Genomic DNA, 22460 nt, shown 5'->3' with positions numbered 1-22460 from the left:
GATCACAGAGCAGACTACAGCATAAAAACACAAAACCCTTAAAACAAAAATAATAGCTCTCCCCTAAGGTTTAAAAGGACATAGATTGTTTAATTAGAAGAGGAATGTTTTCACTGCCACCTAAGGATATGAAATGAAAGGTGCCAGGGGAGGTTTCCCGGGGAGAGCATTCCACAAGTGGGGAGTCACAGCAGAAAAGGCCCCGTTCTCATGTTGCCACCCTTCGAACCTCTTGGGGAGGAGGCACACAAAGAAGGGAGTTTTTAATGCTTGACATTTATTGTGCTTTTAATATTCTGTTGGGAGCCACCCAGAGTGGCTGGGGAAACCCAGCCAGATGGGCAGGGTATAAATAATAAATTAGCAGCAGCAGCAGCAGTAGTAGTAGGACCTCAGATGAAGATTGCAGCGTTATATAGATGTCACGATGGAGCCCTGTGGGACACCACCGCCAAACAGCAGCCTCTTATGACTACTTTCTGAAAATGGCCCCAGAGGTACGAGCAGAACCACAGGAGCACAGATTTTGACCATAGCTGCCAAGTCTCCCGTTTTTCGCGGGAAACCCCTGTATTTTAAACCGTTTCCCGCTGGCAGCCCGGATTGGAAAAAAAATTTTAATAGCTAAGAACTGGAAATCACATGTACTACCAACAGTTGACGACTGGCAGATGAAGATGATGGAGTTTATGGAACTGGCTGAGATGACCGGAATAATCCGCAACCGGGGAGAAGAAGCGACAGAAGAAGAATGGAAAGATTTTAAGTTATATTTTAAAAAATATGCAAAAGTAACTTATTAAGATCAGAATTAGGTTAAAAAGATACTGTGGAATGTATGAATATGTTAAGTGGAAAGGAGTAAAATAAGTTTGTAAAAGGTGATTAAAATGGTGTAGAAATTGCTAAAATTTAATCTGATAAAGAACCGCAGTAGACGGGAACCCGAGGGGGTCCCCATATATAATGTGAAGGGAAAAGGAATAAGTAATTTGAATTTGTGTGTTTATTTTTTTTATTGTTGTGTCTTTTTATATTTTTGTGTTTTTTATTGTTTGTGTTGTAAAAACTTTAATAAAAATTATTATTATAAAAAAGGGGGGAAATCCCGTAAATCCCCCGGATTTCCTATCTGCCAGGGAGGCTCCATTTTGGGTCCTGGCGCCACATGGGTAGCGCGGAACCAGAAGTCGCTTCTACGCATGTCCGGACATGCGTAGAAGCGACTTCCGGTGCCGCGCCGCTGCTGATCCCGCATTTTTCAGCGGGAGACTTGGCAGCTATGATTTTGACATGAGGACAAAACTTGGAATCATTTCTTTCTTCCTTTTTTTAAAAAAGGCCGAAACTAGAGCTCACCACTACAAGACACAGAACCACCCGCTTAGACATCTCAAGGAAGGTATTTGTGCAATTGACCATTGTGCACACACACACACACTTTCCCAGCAGGGACAGGGTAGTTTGGGAACAGGGATGCTGAATCTCAGGGCTGCCAGGGGGGTGTTGTGCTACAGCTCCCATCATCCGCAACCATGCTAGCTGGGGCTGATAAGAGTCTAACAACCACACATGGACACCCACAGCACCTCCGGCTTAGAGCCCACTATTTTAAGCCCCGCCCTGCCTTTAAACACCTGGTGCAGGTGCCCTCGCTTGCAGGCCCTCTCCAGCTGGTGCTGAACCTCCCGCAGCTGCAGCAGACCTTGCATCTGGCTCTCCTGATCCAGCTCCAAAGAACTCTGAGACCTACAGAGGGAAGGGGAAAAGCCACACGTCAGGAGGCGCAAGTTGGCAAGAAAGGGCTAAGGCTGCCAAGCACAAGCTCAAGCAGAACGGGGGGAGCACACAGTAAAATTCAACAAGGAATGAGTAACCAAGCAGATGGAAGAGAGTTGGGGTGTGTGTGTCATATACCGTCCCCCTTTTTCCTCCCAGTAAAATCCTGCCTCTTGGGTAAGTTCAACGGCAGCTGCTACCTAACTAGGCGAGGCATGGGGAGGGGGGGGAGAGAGAGAGCCCTACAGTAGGCAGAGCCAATCACAGGCAGAGCAAACACACACTACTGCTTGTCCCAGGCCCAGAAGAGCACAGCTCTGAGCAGTTTTCTGCTTGCCCCATACTTTCTCCAAGCGGTTTTGCCTCTGCCCTGCCGCTTTCTCCTACCCATCAACTTGTCCATTCCTCTTCTAAAGCCATCCCAAAACCGGCCACCTGCACTCTGCTTATTCCAACCCCCATCCCTGGACAGGGATCTGGCTGGCTCTAGCTGCACAGAGCGATAGGACTGTAGAATTGGAAGGGACCCCTGAGGGTCATCTAGGCCAACCCCCTGCGGTGCAGGGATGGCAATGCAAGAAAAATAAGAAATGCCCATGGTTTATTGGACTAAAGAGCAATTCTGCGGATTTCTGGTTTTTTTGTTTGTTTGTGGGGAAAGCTGCAGGACAAGCTGACAACCTCTCGGACAAGTGAAGTATGGATGAGCCCTCTGTTAGTGTCCTCCAGCAAGACTCTCCCATGAAGGCAGCTCTCCCGCTTCTAGCCACGGACGCCTGAGCCCAAGCCAGTCCCTTCTCACCCTTCCTGGCTGCGCAACCGGCTTTTTTCCCCCTGGGAGAACTGGGCGCTCTGCTTCTTGTTTTGGCTGCAGATCTTCTTCATGTGCTTCCGCCGGAGCTCCTTCAGCTCACGGTACTGTTTCTTCAGCAGCTTCACAAAGGACTTGTGCTGGCGCAGCTCCTCCAGGGACTGGGGGGACACTTCTGGAAGATATCCCCCAAAACACCCACCCAGGCACAACAGGTTACAGAATATCGTAATCCCCGTCCAACAACAAGGTGATGAGAGAGCGCACGTGCAGCGCAAGGCAGTTCCCACCTGCCCCTGTCCACACGTTTTCAAGTTTCTCTCTGGAGCCCTAAGGACTAGGAACTTAATTCCAGAGAAAACTAAAAATGAACCACCATAAGGCAGCTTTATTTTTGAAATCCGGAGTAGCAGTTCAAGACTTCCCCCATTTGAAAATTGATGAGGGTCTTGGCAGATGGGTTAATTACCGTATTTTCCCGTGTACAAAACTAGGGGGTTTTTTTAAACCAAAAAAGTACAGTAGGTTTAAAATTGGGGCTCATTTTATACATGGGTAGTGCTAGGGGGTGTTTTCTTAATTTGGAGTCCTCAAAAAATTAGGGGGCGTCTTATACTGTACATGGGGGAGTCTTATTCACAGAAAAATATGGTATTATACAAATAAAAAACATCCACAACTTTTTTTCTCTCTAGCACTGGCATCGAAACCACCATCGCGTTATGAAAATGTCACAGGACAGGGTCTTGTTAGCCTGTGTGGCAATTTATTTACAGTGGTACCTCTACTTACAAATTTAATGTGTTCCGAACACACATTTGTAAGTCGAAAAAATTTGTAAGTCGAATCCCATAGGAATGCATTGGGAGAAAAAATTCGTAAGTCGAAGCAACCCTATCTAAAAATTCATAAGTAGAAAAAATCCTATCTAAACCGCATCCAAGGTGGCGGATGGAGCTCCATTCGTAAGTAGAAAATTTGTAAGTAGAGTTATTCATAAGTAGAGGTACCACTGTATTTGTATTTCTAATTAGATTTATATTCTGCCTTTCCTCCAAGGAGCTCAGACGGCACACACTGTTCTCCCCTTCCCTATTTTATCCTCACACTGACCCCGTAAAGTACGGTAGGTTAGGCTGAGAGAGCATGACTGGCCCAAGGTCACCCCATGAGCTTCATGGCCGAGTGGAGATTTGAAGCTAGGTCTCCCCAGTCCTAGTCCAACACTCTAACCATTATGCCACACTGGCCCTGCCTGGGCAAAATGGCCTCGGTCTCCATTAGCCGAAGAAGTAAGCCGAAGCACAAGAGTCAAGTTCAACTGGGCCGCAACAGATAGCCCTGAACGGGGCTTGCGGGCCCACAGTTTAAGAAACCAGTGATCTAGAGCCTTGTTCCCAGTTATGGGACCCTAGAGGTTGCTGAACTACAACTCACAGTGGCCCCAGCCAGCGTGGAGGAGTGGTGGGAATTGTAGTCCAACAGCATCTGGAGACTCAAGGCTGGGAAAGGCTGGTCTAGAGGAGCTTCAGATTCTATCTTCAAGGGTGTTGGTGCAACAATGTCTTCTTACCTGCAAGGATGCTGGCAATCAGATCGTCCCTTTGCACTACAGGTTTGAGAGAAGGCGAGAGAGAAAGAAACGAGAAACAGGAGTTAAAACAACGAAAGGGGTGTGAAGGTATCCTGTTAGAAGTTTGTTCTTAAAACACGGGCCCGGGAAAGTATGGGGAGGTAGTGAGGCACATTCCCAGAAAATGTACCCACTGCAAGGACAGCAATTGTGGTAGCAATAACCCCAACTACATAAACCCTGTAACTAGTACATAAACCCCAATTGCGTTTTCTTGGAACTTGTTTATTGCTAGAAGGCTGCTACTGGCAGTTCTTGGGAGCAGGCGGATCAATAATATTAATATTAGTAGGAGTTTAATAATGAATATGCCGCTTACTTGCCAAAATGCCTTCTAACTGCTTTACAAGTATAAAATAGATTATACAAAGTATAGCCACACGTGATTTGTTGTATTCAGTTAATTGGCACCGTGAAGAAAGCAATGGGAAGATAAGCATTATAAAAACTGTAAAAGTAAATGAATACAGAATAAATCACTTCCATCAAAACACTGAAGAGAAGCATCCACAATTAAAATTGTACAACAACCCATCCCCTTAAAACAGTCAAAACAGCAGGTTCAACTCAGGAGAGCAGGAGAATGCTTTTCTAAGCAGGTGTGTCTTCAAGAGCCGGCGGCATGCCAATACTGATGGGACCTATTACAGCAGGGAGAGTATTCTGTGACACTGGTGCCACCGGTGGAAAAACCCACACCTCTGCATTACCACGAGCTGATAATCACCAGGCCACAGCAACATAGGGGATCTTCCCAGCATAGTTCAGGGGAATGTGTCTCCATTTTTTGTGGGGGGAGGGAAAGAAAGAAAGTAGACGCCCTGCTGCTGTAAGGCTATAGGCAAAAAGAGGTAAGCAAAAAAGCAAAAGAAAACCCCAGCCATTCGCAAGTAGTGGAAGGAGAACCTGAAAAAAGAGGCAGAAATATAGCTCAGTTGGTAGAGCATGAGGCTCTTAATCTCACGAGTTGTGGGCTCAAGCCCCACTTTAGGCAAAAAAATGCCTGCATGTAAACTTGTCTGTACAATAGACTAGCATATCCAAGTTCAAGGGCATATTCCAGCCAGGCAAAAAGAGGGAGCACAGCAGGGCTGTTGAGGGGTGAGGCCTAGGGAGAGTTCTGCAGGACATACATAAAGGCCTGGAGGGCTGCAATTGGCCCTTGGGGCCTGACGTGCCCTGTGCTTGCTTTAGATCAAGCATAGGCAACCTTGGCTCTCCAGATGTTTTGGGACTACAACTCCCATGATCCCTAGCTAACAGGGCCAGTTGTCAGGGATCATGGGAGTTGTAGTTCCAAAAAATCTGGAGAGCCAAGGTTGCCTATGTCTGCTTTAGATCTTACCTTGACTGGGAACTACGCTGGGGCTCCGGGTCGGGGGGAGCAGGGGTCGTGGGGGCTTGTGTGCCTCTTCAGTGGGGCCAGCGGTCACGCCAGAGGAACTTCTCGACACCGATGTCCGTGGCTTCTCTGCATTCTCCTGCTGGCGAGGAGAAGTAGCACAGTGGCAAATTCAGAAGTATGGGATCCCTTCAGGACAGTCACACCCTCACCCTTCTAAGATTGTACAATAATATTGCAATTACACAACTGTAATAAGAAGGGATACGTTGCAGTTATCCGTGCCATGTGCTTCATTGTACGTAACAGAACTTGCACACATTCTCTTGAAAATGAAGCACCCCTAGATGCTTAGTTTTGGAACATGCAATGGCTAAAAACAGGCATCCCCAAACTGCAGTCCTCCAGATGTTTTGGCCTACAACTCCTGAAATATACTCGGAGTCAAGAGTGAATTCATGCTCTTTATTCAGCTCATAGTCATCAAGGAGGAGAAGAGAAGACGAATAGCTCTTTTCCCAAAACCATCTGCTTATATACATTATTTACACAATGGGCCTTGCGTGATTGGCTACTTCAGGGCTACACCTGTGGGCCAATTATATTGTGGATTGACTTTTGCCTGCAGCCTGATTGGCTGCTCCTACAGGCCAATCAGGTAGCAGATTCACTTCTGCCAGCCGCCTGATTGGCTGCTCCAGCAGGCCAATCAGGTTGCGGATTCACTTCCACCTGGAGTTGGATTGGGTAGCTCCCGCTGAATCTGAATCCTATTGTTCTAGGATTCAGCTCAGTACATAACACCTCCCATGATCCCTAGCTAACAGGACCAGTGGTCAGGGATGATGGGAATTGTAGTCCAAAGCATCTGGAGGGCCAAAGTTTGGGGATGCCTGGCTAAAAAGATTCCCTTTCATGCTGATTGGGCAGCTGTAGGATGCTGGAGATAGAGACCCTGCTGCAGAAATAGTAAGGAGTCCTTGACCCTGGACCGTTACATCACTGGCAAGGAGGGGGGTTGCCTGCACTTCCATAGGTTTCATCCCTTGTCCCGCCTTCTTAGCAACAGGTGAAGCTGTCTCTTCCCAGTTTCACACAGGTTCTTTCGTGAATCCATTTTCTGTCTTAACCCGTAACTTTTTAAAATCCCCATTCTTCATTCAATTTTTAAACCCACCCTTCACCACAAGATGCCAGGGTGGGTTAAAGCCATTTTTTTTAAAAAAAAAATTAAATTAGTTTTTTTAAAAAAACACTATTATTTCCTCTGAAAAATAAATATGTATTTTTTAAAAAATACACACTTGTAAACATGCCAGGCTGTATCCAAGTCTGTTTTATTCTGAGGAGACTCACTGACATTAATGAACCCAAGTTAACAGTGTCCATTAATTTCAATGGGTCTAGTTTGAGTAGGCCCACCATGTGTACAACTTTTTATTACACATTAAAGTAAAGGTAAAGGGACCCCTGACCATTAGGTCCAGTTGTGACCGACTCTGGGGTTGCGGTGCTCATCTCGCGTTATTGGCCGAGGGAGCTGGCGTACAGCTTCTAGGTCACGTGGCCAGCATGACAAAGCCGTTTCTGATGAACCAGAGCAGCACATGGAAACGCCGTTTACCTTCCCGCCAGAGTGGTACCTATTTATCTACTTGCACTTTGATGTGCTTTCGAACTGCTAGGTGGGCAGGAGCTGGGACCGAGCAACGGGAGCTCACCCCATCGCGGGGATTCGAACCGCCGACCTTCTGATTGGCAAGCCCTAGGCTCTGTGGTTTAACCCACAGCGCCACCCACGTCCCAATTACACATTATGCCCTCCTGATACATTTTTTTTATAAAAAAGTAGAGGATTCCATGGCAGAATTCAGAGAACTATGAAACCTGGGGGGTAACCGTGATCCAACCCAAGTGGGGAGGTGCAGATCAGGTCTGACAAAAACGAAACCCTTCCAGCCCCACATCCGCTTCCCTGTGTGCCATGGCTGCCCTCACCTCACTCTCTCCTATCAGAGCCACAAGCTGCTTGGCTCGCTGGTCCATTAAGCTGACGTGTTTAATGGGGTTGATCAGAGCCTCTGCATAATCTGAGGGAAAAAGAAGATCCATTAGTTTTTAACACATGAGGAAGCCTTTTCGTGTGTGTGTGTGCTTGCACCAACTGAAGTAGACCCAATGAAATTAATGGACCTAAGGTCATCACTGTGAGACACAAAAAAAATTAGAATATGTCTCCAAAGTTGGATTTAAGACACAGATTCCTTAAGACATACTAGCTCTGCTAAATATACCCGTGTTTCTCATATTATAAGACACGTCTTATATTTACTTTTTCCTCAAAAAAACACACTATGGCTTATTTTCAAGGGATGTCTTATTTTTTCCTCCTCCTCCTGCCGCGGCCGGCATTGCTGCTGCACTATGTCTTATTTTCGGGGTATGGCTTATATTCCTTGAATGCTTAAAAATCCTGCTATGGCTTATTTTATGGGTATGTCTTAAAATATGAGAAACAGGGTATTTTTGTTTACACAAGCCCATCCAGACACATAGAATGTTCACATGTGTTTTAAATCTTGTTTTTAGCTTATCATTGATTTTAATTATTTTTTCTCCGCTTGCTTCGGCAGCACATATACTGATTTAAATTATTATTATTTTCAATCGTTTTAGATAGCCGATTTAAACATTTTTTTAAACTGCTAATTTTATTATTGGTTTTTCTCATTTGTAAGCCACTTTTAAGGTTTTATTACAATCCAGAGGTATAGAAATCTTGTGAAATAAACAGTCCTACTCAGAGTTAGCAAGTTCATGCACATGGCTAATAACTAGGTCCCTTAAATTCAGCGGGGCTACTGAGAGCACAACTTTGTTCAATACAATGAATGAATGAATAAACAATACAATAAATGTATTGTTAAACGATACAATAAATGAATAAACGCAATAGAACACAACCCAAAATTGATTAAGAGCCCCCCAAAAAACCCACATGTAAAGTGCTACTAAAATGTATCCAATAATAAAACACAACTATAATCTCAAAAAAAAAATGTGAAACATATAACAAAGAGGTGGCTAAAATTAAACTAAAATACAGCAGGCTGATACAGTGTCCTAGCAGCAGTCTGATGTGACTAAGAATGAACAGATCTATACTGGAGACAAAACGTGTTTCAAACCCCAAGGGGTCTTCCTCAACAGTCAAGGTGAGCAGGCACAAGCAGAAGGGTGCTACCTTTTCACACCAGCTCATACATCTTCACAGGCGCGTACAGAGCCTCTCTGCTGCCCGGGGCGGCAACCCGCTCCGTCGTGACACATGCGTCGTGACGTAACGTCATGACGTAATGTCGCTATATCATGACGCATGTGCACGACGGAGCGGGTTCCTTGCGCACTATGGAGCATGTTGCTGGGGGCAGTGCTCCAGCGCCCGGATCCGAGGATCCCGATGCTAGAGCAGCGCTGCCGGCAACCCAATCCGTAGCGCGCTTTGTGCTTCTTCCTACTCAGGTGGAGCGGCGAGGGGCAACAGCGGCCGCCGTTGACGCTGCTCTCTGGCCTGCCCCTTGCCTCTGCCCCACCAGGAAGAAGCGAGGGGCGAGGCCAGCAATATCGGGGCCTCTGTGATGGCGGTTGCGCCGCCGCCACAATAGCAGCGGCCGTCGGTGGAGGTGGCGTCGCGCTGCCCCCTGCAGTGTGGAGCCTGGGGCGCCCTGCCCCCCTCGCCCCCCTGTTGCGACGCTCCTGCATTTTCATATTCTTCTGGCGTGCACAGTAGCCTTCTAGATACGATTGGTCAAGCTCATTTTATCATCGATACTGAGCAGCCAAGCGGCTAACCTTCAGCGACAAATCATGTGCCCCCATCTGCACTGTATAAAGCGGTATCATATCACTTTAAACGGGCATGGCTTCCCCCTCAAAGAATCCTGGGAAATGTAGTTTCCTTGGTTTGGCACTGAGAGTTGCTAAGAGAACCTGCTCCCCTCACAGAGCTACTACAATTCCCCTGAGCTCCCTGCGAAGAGGGACTGATCATTAAACACCTCCCACCGCAAGCATTCAATTACTTTGGTGATCATCTGGGATGTAGTCATAGGCTTCAGTATAGACCAGCAAGGCTGGGAGGCAGAGGGGCTGGTTGCTTTCGCTGCGCAGGCAAATGTAGTGGTAGCCTGTGGGACAAAGGGAGGGGAAAACGCAGAAAAAACCCAGTAAGAACGGAGAGGTGGACATTCAGGGGCAGCAAGCACAGGTGTTAGGAAAGGACAATACTGTACTTGGAAATGGAGAAGGAACGGTCATTAGGGGAAAGGACCACCGGCCTGCTGAAAACCTTGTTTTCAGCCAAGCCTGTACAGGCAATATGCATCCTTCCTCAAAGAAGGTTAATTGATGTCTGTTTTAAAGTTTTTTATATGGCTTTTTTTGTACGGTTTTATGTTTTATTGCAGTAAATCGCTTTGATTTCTTTTTTAGACATGGGGGTATACACATTTGTTTTTTTAAAAAAATTAATAAATGTAAATAAGCAAAATACTATACTGTAATACCACTTTATGCAGTCATGGCTTCCCCCAAAGTATCCTGGAAACTGTAGCCTGTTAAGGCTTCTGAGCAAGGGTGCCAGTTCCAGGGGGCTGAGCTCTTTTGTTCCCCCCTATATATATGGGGTAGGTTCTGCCCCTCTTATGCTCAAAAAGCATGGAGGCAAAGCAGCTCTAGTGACTGGCTTCTTCCCCTCCTGCCACAACACTGGCCTCCCCACTTCCCCTCACAAGATGGCGCCTCTGGTGCTGAGAGCTGTTAGGAGATCCCTATTCACCTCACACAGCTACTATTCTCAGAGTTCCCTGGGAAGAGCGGCTGTTAAAACCACTCTGGGAGCTGTAGCTTTGTGAGGGGAACTCGGGTCTCTTAGCAATTCTTTAGCACCCCTAACGGACTACAGTTCCCAAAATTCTTTGGGGGAAGCCACGACACTAAAAAACTTGTATATGCAGCTTTAAATGCTTGGTGCAGATGTGCCCTAACTCCCATGAGCCTCTGCCAAGGACATCTGCTCAGCTAACGACGGGGTTGTAGCCCAACAACATCTCAACAGGGTCAAAGGTCCCCCATCCCTGACTTCAACAATCTCAAGCATTGTGGGAAGACTTTGGAGCAGGCATCCCCAAACTGCGGCCCTCCAGATGTTTTGGCCTACAACTCCCATGATCCCTAGCTAACAGGACCAGTGGTCAGGGATGATGGGAATTGTAGTCCAAAACATCTGGAGGGCCGAAGTTTGGGGATGGCTGCTTTGGAGTATCAGGCATCTTCGCAGCTTCAGGCACTAGCCAATCATCCCAGTGCCTTTCCATTCAATTGGTGTATTTTTGGGAGAAGGGCTGCAGTTCATTGGTAGAGCAGATGCTTTACATGCAGGAGGGATCGGGTTCGATCCAGTTAAAAATGATCCAGTAGCAGATTGTGGCAACAGCTCCCTCTCTGCCCAGACCTTGGAGAGCAGCTGCCAGTCAGAGTGGACAATACTAGGCTAAGCAGACAAATAAGCTGAGCTGATATTAAAGCACCTTCCTATGTTTATAGTCCTTGTCTGGCAAATTATACAGCACACACATAGTGTGTGTGTGTGTGTGTGTGTGTGTGTGTGCGCACACACACACACACACATACACACACACACATAGAGGTACAAAGAGGAAAATGATTTGGTAAACAATGAGGCCAGAAGGCCATTAAATGCAAAGTAGCGGGTTTCTGACATTTCTATGCAAAGCACAAATGTATACAAGATAAGGGCCACATTTCCGGTGATAAATCAACCCAGCTAATCTAGAAATCTAGACGGCTGCCCTTATTTTGCATGCATTTGGCTCTCCACAGAAACATTGCATATCCAATCTTTACACTTCACGGCCTTTTGGCTCTGTTGTTTAAAATGTGCGTGCATATAACTAATAAAATCTGCTCCCTAAGGATAAACACTTCTACTTTCTGATAAAGCAGGCTATAGGCTGGGCATACGGTAGATAACCTTTGGCTTGTCAAGGGTTGCAATCCCTTGGAGGTGACCCCTGAGGCGCTGCATGCTGGCTGTGGGTGGGACAGCGGAGGGCAGGGCCTGAGCAAAAATGAGTGGTGCCACCCTCTTCTCTCCCCAGGCTGCTGTGGGGAGAGACACATAAGCTTACTGAGGGCCACAGGACTGTTCAGGATAACCACCAATGCTCTAATGCACTAAAGATGGCGCAAGAATAAGTATTTTACAGCGCTGTCATGTCTAACCTCAGAAATAAGCCCCGCTGATTTGAACAGCAGTATCTCAGTAAATGGGGATGGGGAGGGGAAGGGGGGTCACCTGAACGGATGGCAGAGACGGGCAGTATCCGATGCCCCACAAATTTGCCCCCCTCTTCAAAGACAGCTATACGCAGCGAGGCTAATGTAGGAAGCACCACCTGAGGGGACAGACAAGACAGGTGTATTATTAGGGAAAAGGCAGAAACACAAAGACACGACACCTTCCACTGTGATTTTTAGAATCAGAATTTGAGGGGTCCTACAGGTCACCTAGTACGACCCACTGGCTGATGGAGGAAATTCAGAACATCACCGATGGATGGCTGCCCAAACCTCCACTTGGGAGGGCTCCACATTTATCATGCCAAAAGCCAAAACAGTTGGAACAGTCCCGCTTGCTTAACTTAATCTCTATCTACTTCTCGTAAGACCCCCCCCCCACATTACAAGTATGCAGCTGTTTCGTACTATTTTCAAAATAAAGCTGGAAGTTGTAGATTGACAGGGGTACGAAAAACTGACAAGACAGGTCTAGCTCTCCCTCAAAGGACTAGAGTTCCCAAGGTTGTTTGGGTAAGGGAGGTGGCAAATATTAAACCACTTGATGGCATTGATCTGTCCCTACACAGGCAAGTACAATTAAGAAAATGCATTCTGCATGAGCTCAGAAGCGCTCTTATTTTAGATACCAAATTCAAATTAGATTTGAACAGAGACTTTATTATGGCTTCTCATTCTTCAAGAGCCGAGTCCTTGGGCTAGAACTGCATTCACCAATACCTTGTGGAACAAAAAAGGTTCCTCATCCCACACCGGGTTGAAGGAATTCCCCTGCGATGTCCGCGTCCGGAATTTGCGCTTGGTGTCCACCGGCAGCCCAAACATGTCCACCTCAACGTAGATGCCCACCCGCTTATCCGAAAGAAATTGTCCTGAGATTATCTGGGAGGAGGATTGGGGGGGGGGGAGAGAGAGATGGGACAGAATTTTTACTCTTTATAAAATGATAAGGGTTAAATCTTCTCTATATTTTTTGTTGGGACGACAGTATTGTCCAAACCCTTGTTTTAAATCAGTGTGGGGAACCTGCCTCTAGCAGTTGCCCAATCAGGTGCAAGCAGGGCATGAAAGAAGAGCTCCCCCTCTTTGTTTAAGTCTCCCAGTAATATATTAAGCTGGCAAATCATCATAGCAACAGCCCAGGGGTGAGGAACCTGTGGCCCTTCAGAAACTACAGTGGTACCTCTACTTACGAATGTTTCTACTTACGAATGGAGCTCCGTCCGCCATCTTGGATGCGGTTTAGATAGGATTTTTTCTACTTCGAATTTTTTCTCCCAATGCATTCCTATGGGATTCGACTTACAAATTTTTTTGACTTACAAATGTGTGTTCGGAACGCATTAAATTCGTAAGTAGAGGTACCACTGTACTGAAAAACAGCTCTCATCACCTATGACCACTGGCTAGCAACATCTGGAGGGCCACAAGTTCATCATCCCTGCAACCCACCACCCTTCGAACCTTCACTTTGACAGTATTAGCCACGATGCCGTCAATGATATCTTCGGTGAAGGGGTCAAAGAGCTTGTCCTGGCGCCGCATGAACTCTGGCTTGAGCAGGTACCCGCTCCGGCGATTGTACTCGAAGCTGCCCAGATTCAGCTGCATTGGCAAGTCTGGGCAAACAAGAGATTCAAGCACAAGTGTTGATACATCATACAAGCGAGAACAACCGATATTCTATCCTTCCTCCTCCCCCGCCTCTTGCAACCTCCATCTCTGCACAGCACAGAGACACTACAGCAGGGATGTGGGGAAGCTGTAACCCTCCAGATGTTGTTGGCCTACATCTCCCATCATCCTTCACCACTGGCCATGCTGGCTGGGGCAGATGGGAGTTGGAGTTCAGCAATGTATGGAGGACCACAGGCTCCCCATTATTGCCTTATGCATACATGAAAGTGAACTGTGTGTGGTTAGATCCCTCTTTAATTTGGTAGGACAACAAGTCAAGAGAGTTGCCACGGGTCTTTCCTGCTTCTGGCCAGCTTAAACCAAAACGCAGACCAGCAGCCATGTTTGGCAACCCACCAGGGGCTTGACAAGCTTCTTTTGTTTTCCCCCCCTTTCTTCCTGGGACTGACCCAAAAAAATGCAACCCAGAGGATGAGAGGGCTCTTCCTTTCTTTCATATGAAAGCCATGCAGTCTCAGCGCTGTGGGCCCCAAAATGTGGAGTTTCCTCTGGGCTGAGCTTAAACATGCACCCTCCTTGCGGAGTATCAGACACACAACAAGGACTTTCTTATTCCAGAAGTCATTTAGTTTGATTTTACTGTCACATTCACTGAATGGTTTATTTTTTCACGTACCCTGCTTAGAAATGCTAATGATTAAGCAGTATATAAATGCTGTTCTCACTGTTAGCAAGCGGGGGGGGGGGGAGAGAGGATAGCACTTACCAAGCGACTGGAAATTGAGTGCCACCATCTGGCAGCCAGCATTCCAGAAGACCTGAGGCATGTAGTTGGAGGAATCCACTCGGGTCCCTTTGGGGTATATCCGGCTCAGCTGCTGCTTGTTGTATCTGGGCAAGGGGTGCTTGTTAAGGCAACAGCCAACGAGGGCACCTCAACTCTACTGTGGCCATCAATGACCATGGATCAGCTGTGAGCACTCAACATGCCCTTGGAGGCATTCCGTTTTCTCAGGCTCTCCATCCCTCTTTCTAACATTAGTCATCAATTATTTACACACACATATAAACACACATATCAAGACGTAACCCAAGGGTGGGAAACCTTGTCAGCTCAAGGGCCACATTATCTTCTGGGCCATGTTCCAGGGGCCACATGCCAGTGGTGGGCAGGGGTGAAGGCAAAAGTGGACAGAGCAATTAATACACATTTTACCTTTGCACGATAGGCTAGCTTCTACACATGCCGCTGGAGAAATCCTGGAGACCTGCTGACAGTGTAGACACTGGCCAGGAATGGAGCCTATTGTACAAAATGCAAGAATCCTATACATTGCTCCACCCACTTCTGCATCTGGCTCCACCCACCATTGGTATATACACACACACACACACACACACACACACACACACACGGGAACGAGGTCCTCCAAAATGAAACCGGATTCCTCACTCTTGGCCTAAGAGAGACCAATGGTTCAAACCAGGCATAGGCAACCTTGGCTCTCCAGGTGTTTTGGAACTACAACTCCCATGATCCCTAGCTAACAAGGCCAGCAGTCAGGGATGATGGGAGTTATAGTTCCAAAACATCTGGAGAGCCAAGGTTGCCTATGCCTGGTCCAATCCAATAAAACTGATGTCATCCCTTTGCTCATGGAGAGGCTTAGACTACCTGATTTTACCACTGAGCATTTGCAGTTACTCCCCCAACTCCTACTGATGCCTGGGTCTATGGAATGAGCCCCACATACATAACCTCCTATCTTGGATTTTCTTTCCCACAGTTCCCAGAAGCAGGACACGCAGCAGCCAGTGCCAACTGGTGCCCATTGGGACTAGTAGGGCAGAAGGCCCTACAGAAGGTGGTGCCAGAGCCAAGGATAGGCAGAGCCACTCCTGGACTGCTTGCAAGTAAGAAGGCAGAATGAGCTTGGTGGCCCCATTTGCCCTAACGGATCAGTCGCTACTAACAAAAGTGGTTCCAAGCACTCAAAACAGTCGTACCATTCACTGTTGTAGCAAAAAAAGGTGCTACATCTAGGGCTTCGTCTACACTAGACATTTAAAGCAGTACCATACCCCTTTCAACAGTCATCGCTTCCCCCAAAGGATCCTGGGAACTGTGGTTTGTTAAGGGTGCTTACAGGAGACCCTTATTTTCCTCACAGAGCTAAGGAGTTCTCTGGGAAGAAGGGCTGACTTGCTAAACCACTCTGTGAGGGGGAATACAGGGTGTGTGTGTCTCCTAGCGAGTCTCAGCACCCTTAGCGAACTACCGTTCCCATGATTCCATGGGGGAAGCCATGACTGGTTGAAGCGGTAGGATAACTATTAAGTAGTGAGTAAACTTCAATACATAGCAATAACTGCTTTAAAGGTACAGCACAGGAGAGGCCTGGGGGTTGATCAGCAGTGAGGCCAACTCTGCTTCAACCCACCCTACATCACCAGGCAGGATACTCAACGAACTCCATGGGGCTGTTGGTCAGCTGCTCCAAACCTTTGGTCTCCACGAAGGAAGACATCTCGAAAGATTTGTTGCGTTCTTGGGAGGAGAAAAGTAAAAAAAGGCACCGTGTTAATGCTCCACATTACGCAGACAGCCTTGCGCACAGACCTCTCCCAATCTGCCTACTGCTGCTTCTTCCCTCTCAGGGGAATATTTACACACTGGGGCGGCGGATGTCAATGGGGAGGGGGTCATAGCTCAGTGGTAGAGAGCACACACTTCGGATGCAGGTGGTCCCGGGTTCAAGTCCCTGGCGTCTCCAGTTATAAAGGAATCAGAAAAAGACCCTATTCTTTCAGAGACCCTTGAGAACTGATGTCAGAATAGAGAGTGCTAGTCAGACACCTTGTCCAAACGTAGGTTGCGACTGGAATCCAAGGCCACATCCGCACTTATACGTTTAAAACAGTATCTTACCACTTTAAACAGCAATGGCTCCACTGCCCAAAGAATCCTGGGAATTGCAGTTTGTTAAGGGTGCTTAGAGTTGTTAGGAGACGCTTTATTCCCCTCACAGAGCTACAATTCCCAGAATTCTCTGCGGCGAGAGGCTGACTGTTAAACCACTCTGGGATAATGGAGGTAGAACATAGCCATGTTGGCTAGTAGCCACTGCTAGCATGAGCCTGCATTATTTTTTGTAACTGTATTCTAAAGCCATCCATGTGGGGTGTCCCTCACTGTGCACACGTTCACGCCATACATTTAAAGCAGTGTGATACCACTTTAAACAGTCATGGCTTTCCCCAAAAGGATTCTGGGAGCTGTAGTTTGTTAAGGGTGCTGTTAGGAGCCCCCTGTTCCCCTCACAGAGCTAGAATTTCCAGTGTGTTTTAACAATCAATCCCCCTTCACAGGGATCTCTGGGAATTGTCGCTTTGTGAGGGGAATAGGGGTCGCCTAACAATTCTCAGCACCCTTTACAAACTACAGCTCCCAGAATCCTTTTGGGGAAGCCATGACTGTTTAAAGTGGCATCACACTGCTTTAAATGTATGCTGTGAATGTGGCCTACATCTGGATGGGGAGTCTGACAATGCATGGAGGGCCACAGATTGCCCGCTCCTAAACTTACACCGACACCTTACTGCCAGCATCCATCCCCCTCCCCGCTCTCACTCACTCCTGGCCACCTCGAAGCATTTGAACTTGACAGGTTCGATGTAGTTCACCAGTGTAGACATCTCTTCTGTGGCATTGACCTCACTGCTTGCGGTGCCCTGTCACAAAGGGGAGAGGGGAGGACAAGGGGAGATGGAAGCAGTTTAGGGGGGGGGGAGTTTAAGATCACATCTGCACCGTATGTTTAAAGCACTCTTTAAACGTGTGTACAAACACACACACAAATATATACACACATTTGTGTATGCATGCAGGTTAACACATGAAGTGATGCCATAATGTCATCTTCCTGTTACTACAATTCATGGGGAGAGACGATGGTCAAATGTGATGAAGCATTTGAAGTTTTTTGGCATCAGCCCACTTGCCATTTGTAGCATCAAATTCTATTATCCTTATTATTACATTTCAAACCCACCTTTACTCTGAGGAGTTTAAGGTGGCGTCCGCCACTCTCCCCTTCACCTTTTTCTCCTCACAGCAACCCTATGAGGTAAATTAGGCCTAGAGTTGCCGACGGGTCCTCTAGGCCAGGCTTCCTCAACCTCGGCCCTCCAGATGTTTTGAGACTACAATTCCCATCATCCCTGACCACTGGTCCTGCTAGCTAGGGATCATGGGAGTTGTAGGCCAAAAACATCTGGAGGGCCGAGGTTGAGGAAGCCTGCTCTAGGCCACCCAGTGTTCTTCATGGCCAAGCAGGGATTTGAGTGCTGGCCTCCTAGACACACCCTTAACTGCTACACCACACTGGCTCTCTACCCAGAAGTCTGCTTAAAATACAGTGTGCACAACACTCAGACCAGTCCCCTTGACACCAGTGATGGGACCCCTCTGTTGTCGGCCTACAAAACCTCCCATCATCATCATCCTGGACGACACTGGCTGAGGCTGATGGGAGTTGAAGTCCATCAACATCTAGAGGGGCCACGGGTTTCAGATTCCTGCTTTGCACGCACCTCATCTGTCGTGGGCTTTTTGGGATCCGGCTGCTCTTCCTCCTCTTCGCTCTCAGCTTCACGGTCTGGACATGGAAAGAAGGAAAGGGGTTAGAAGCTCAAGGCCAAAAAAGTCTTGCTCAAACTTTTAACAGCCCTAAGTGGGCTATGAGCTGTTGAATCAGAGGATCACAAAATATGGTATCCTTTTGTTGACTTTGTTAAGACAAACATATTGACTTATGGAACCTTATGGAGAGACACTTTCATTGGATTGCCTTTCTTGAAATGTCTAAAACTGCAACCATGAGCTGCTGTTTTGCTTTTCTTTCTATACAACTTCTAAGCCCCGTTTTCCTTAAATGGGTATGTTTTGTTACTTGAAATTAAAAATCAATTAAATAACAAAAAACAAAAAACAGCAGCAACAGCGAATACCAGTCACATTCCCTGCATTGACTTCTGTTCCAGACACGGCAAGAATAAGCAAACATTGGCCAGCCATTTCCCTTACTGATTTTTTTTCTTTAAATTTTTAATACTGTACTTTATTGCTCAAACCAAACCATTAAAATCTTTAAAATAAGGGATTCTAACAAGTAAGATTCAACAAAATAAAGCAGCATAAGGTTGAACATTATCATTAAACTTACTTATTATTACAAAGCATTGCAAAAAGTAGCCCTTTTACCATTAACATGTTAGGCTTTTTATATGTATTCCTTTATAAGTTAACTTACGTAATCGTTCTTACTGTAGACCAAATTTTGCCAAACTATCCACATGGAGATGTACTTTCCCCCAGTTTTTAGGCTGCAGTTATACTATTTTTCAGCCTTTTCGGAGCAGCATCCTTCAAATAACCGAGCAGACATATTTTGGGTTCTAAGGATACATGGCATCCTAACATATCCAGAACATTAATCTGTATGTATTCCAATTGCCTCTCCAATTTTCATTTGAACTCTCTGGCAACTCAACTGGCAAATCGATTGGTACCTCAGACAGCCTCCTGTCCTCTCCGAAGGACACTCACCAATAGACTTACGGGGTTCAACCAGCTTCGCGATTCTGTCGGAAGACTTCTCCTCACCATTGGTCATGACTGGTGACAGTATCTCAGCCTGCTCTGCAAAAGGAGAGCCTGTTTTTTGGGGGGGGAGGTCAGGGGGCAAGGGAGAAAAAAAAATGTGAGCGGCAAGAAAACGTAGAGCTCACGCAGGGATAACTGAGAAGGGGGCTGCAAATATACCATGTATTTAAAGCCCTCAAAAGCACCCTCAGAACTACATACAGCTACAATTTTCAGCACCTTTAACAAACTACAGTTCCCGGGATTCTTTGGGATAAAACATGTGGATGGTTGTGTACGCAGCCTATTTTCCAAAAGGGAAAAACAAACAGAGAAAGAAATCTTAATTCTTGCACCTTTGAACCAGTGAGACAAGATCAGGTGCGTTCTTCCACCTAACTGGACTAAGACCTGGAAAACCAGAGTTCAAATCCTCCCTCAGCCATTAAGACAGGTCACTGGGTGACGTTGGGCCAATCACTGTCTCCCATCGTAACCTACGTCACAAGGTGGTTGTGAGGATAAAATGGAGATGGGACGAACAGCGTTCACAACTTGAGTTCCTGGGAGGAAGGGTGGGCTATACAATGAATGAACAATACAGTAGACAGGACGCGGGTGGCGCTGTGGGTTAAACCACAGAGCCTAGGGCTTGCCGATCAAGGTCGGCAGCTCTGTGGGTTAAACCACAGAGCCTAGGGCTTGCCGATCAAGGTCGGCAGTTCGAATCCCCATGACGGGGTGAGCTCCTGTTGCTCCGTCCCAGCTCCTGACAACCTAGCAGTTTGAAAGCACCTCAAAGTGCAAGTAGATAAATAGGTACCGCTCCAGCGGGAAGGTAAACGGTGTTTCCGTGCGCTGCTCTGGTTTGCCAGAAGCGGGTTTGTCATGCTGGCCACATGACCTGGAAGCTGTACGCTGGCTCGCTCGGCTGATAAAGCGAGATGAGCGCCGGAACCCCAGAGTCGGTCACGACTGGAGCTAATGGTCAGGGGTCCCTTTGCCTCTTTAGACAGAATTCTAGAGTGTAAAGGACCTCAAAGATCAATCCTCTTATAGGGTAGCCATTCAGTCTCTGCATTAAACAAACAACAACAACACAACAACAACACAACAACAACAACAACAACAACAACAACCCTCTAACCAAACTGAACTCACCATCTTCTAAGGTAAATCTGCTCCACTAAACTGTTTGTACCAGCCAGAAGTCCTTCTCAACATTTAATTTAAAATCACATTGTCATTTCTGAACCCTTTCTTTTGGGTCCTACACTCTAGGCGTGACAGAAAAAAAGTTCCCTCCATCTTCTATGAGATAGGCCTTCAAATATGAGAGCAGTACATAGGAAGATCTGGCCTGGACCCCAAATGAAGGGAGGGCGATAAAGCTCCAAAGGCGTTGAAATCCCAACTTGGGAGGAAGGTGGGATATAAAAACATTAAATAATGATGGTGATTAAAGACCTCTCCCCTCTCTTTGGAGGGAGTGGCCCTGGCTCTTTCTGACCAACGAGAGCCATAGCCATGCTTGTAAGGTACGTAGGAGGAGAGCTGACATCCTGTCTCCCAGGTAGGCCTCTTAAGCTACCCTTCTGCATTTGAATAAAACTGGTGGGAGATATGTGACTCTTGGCTTGGGGAAAATGGCGTGGAAAAGAGTCCAGGGCTTTTTCTCTACAGCCCTAATGAGTCTGTGCCAAGTATTGTCAATGTACTCATCAATGCCAGGCTAAAAGAGCTGGAGAGCAGCAGTATTAAACATTGATTAATCATATTCTGAGGTTTCCTACGCTGTGCTCTTTCCTGTGCCTGCAGTATACATGTCTGGGGAGATACACAGTGTATAACACTGAAAGATTGCATCTCCCTTTACCTGGCTGCAAAGATTCTTAGGTGAGCACCTCCTCTCGGTCCCATTAACATCAGAGGCACAGTTGAGAGAGAGAGAGAGAATCTTTTCTGTGGCTGCTCCCAGACTGAGGAACTCCCTCCTAGGGGAAGTTCAATTCCCTCCCTCTTTGTTGCCCTTCCGCCAGAAGACTAAGACCTTCCTGTTCAGACAGACCTTTGGAAACTAAGGTGCAGACAAAGCTGGCCGGCGGGACGCTGTCAGGGGCAAACTGGCTGGCTCCACATGTGTTCTATTGTGTTTTAACTTTTGGTTTCAAATAGTTTGTTTTTGTTACTTCGTATTTCATAATGATGTTTTTTTCTATATATAAAAAATCTAAGCCACCTTAATTCCCAACTCAGGAGAAAGGCAGGATACAAAGACATTGAACGATAACAGCAATTCTGCTGCTTTGATGCAGAAGTTTCCCATGTTCGGTTCCTACCACCTCTAGTTAAATGGAGCAGGGTTCTCAAGGATCGCTACTGCTATTCAAGGCAGACAGTGCTGGGCTAGAGGGAGCGCCTCTCTGACTGTTGACAGCTAAGCTCAGATGTTTCAAGGAGGAAGCAAAAGCAGGGGAATTTGATTTGCACTTACTCTGCCCCCCTCTTCTGGGTCTGATGCAACGGAGGAAGGAAATGTGTGCTGTGCCTCACATCAGCCTCCAGTATACTGTAGTTTTACTGGATTCGTAAGAAGACATAAGAATCATAGAATCATAGAGTTGGAAGAGACCACAAGGGCCATCCAGTCCAACCCCCTGCCAAGCAGGAAACACCATCAAAGCATTCTTGACATATGCCTGTCAAGCCTCTGCTTAAAGACCTCTAAAGAAGGAGACTCCACCACACTCCTTGGTAGCAAATTCCACTGCCGAACAGCTCTTACTGTCAGGAAGTTCTTCCTAATGTTTAGGTGGAATCTTCTTTCTTGAAGTTTGAATCCATTGCTCTGTGTCCGCTTCTCTGGAGCAGCAGAAAACAATCTTTCTCCCTCCTCCATATGACATCCTTTCATATATTTGAACATGGCTATCATATCACCCCTTAACCTTCTCTTCTCCAGGCTAAACATACCCAGTTCCCTAAGCCGTTCCTCATAAGGCATCGTTTCCAGGCCTTTGACCATTTTGGTTGCCCTCTTCTGGACACGTTCCAGCTTGTCAGTATCCTTCTTGAACTGTGGTGCCCAGAACTGGACACAGTACTCCAGGTGAGGTCCGACCAGAGCAGAATACAGTGGTACTATTACTTCCCTTGATCTAGATGCTATACTCCTATTGATGCATCCCAGAATTGCATTGGCTTTTTTAGCTGCTGCATCAAACTGCTGACTCAT

At 46.8% G+C, this 22460-nt stretch overlaps 1 protein-coding gene across 2 annotated transcripts in view; it reads right to left on the bottom strand.

Moving 5' to 3' along the window:
• Nucleotides 1-22460, bottom strand: part of PLCB3 (phospholipase C beta 3) — a 72996-nt gene that overhangs the window by 10639 nt on the left and 39897 nt on the right. Inside the window, exons 15-28 of one of the 2 annotated variants that reach the window (XM_035097796.3) lie at nucleotides 19190-19297; nucleotides 18175-18239; nucleotides 17217-17313; nucleotides 16045-16129; nucleotides 14348-14472; nucleotides 13408-13562; nucleotides 12664-12825; nucleotides 11942-12041; nucleotides 9648-9752; nucleotides 7564-7655; nucleotides 5569-5707; nucleotides 4164-4199; nucleotides 2582-2765; nucleotides 1638-1749 (exon numbers count right to left, since the gene is read on the bottom strand). In XM_035097796.3, the coding sequence (XP_034953687.2) occupies nucleotides 1638-1749; nucleotides 2582-2765; nucleotides 4164-4199; nucleotides 5569-5707; nucleotides 7564-7655; nucleotides 9648-9752; nucleotides 11942-12041; nucleotides 12664-12825; nucleotides 13408-13562; nucleotides 14348-14472; nucleotides 16045-16129; nucleotides 17217-17313; nucleotides 18175-18239; nucleotides 19190-19297 (1565 nt within the window). The remainder of the gene's footprint in view (nucleotides 1-1637; nucleotides 1750-2581; nucleotides 2766-4163; nucleotides 4200-5568; nucleotides 5708-7563; nucleotides 7656-9647; nucleotides 9753-11941; nucleotides 12042-12663; nucleotides 12826-13407; nucleotides 13563-14347; nucleotides 14473-16044; nucleotides 16130-17216; nucleotides 17314-18174; nucleotides 18240-19189; nucleotides 19298-22460) is intronic. The other variant, XM_035097797.3, reaches the window with a different exon arrangement.

Source organism: Zootoca vivipara, chromosome 16, assembly GCF_965207765.1.
Source record: "Zootoca vivipara chromosome 16, rZooViv2.hap1.1, whole genome shotgun sequence".
NCBI lineage: Eukaryota > Metazoa > Chordata > Lepidosauria > Squamata > Lacertidae > Zootoca > Zootoca vivipara.
The sequence above is the reverse complement of the archived record's forward strand: the minus strand, read 5'-3'. Positions and strand labels throughout refer to the sequence as shown.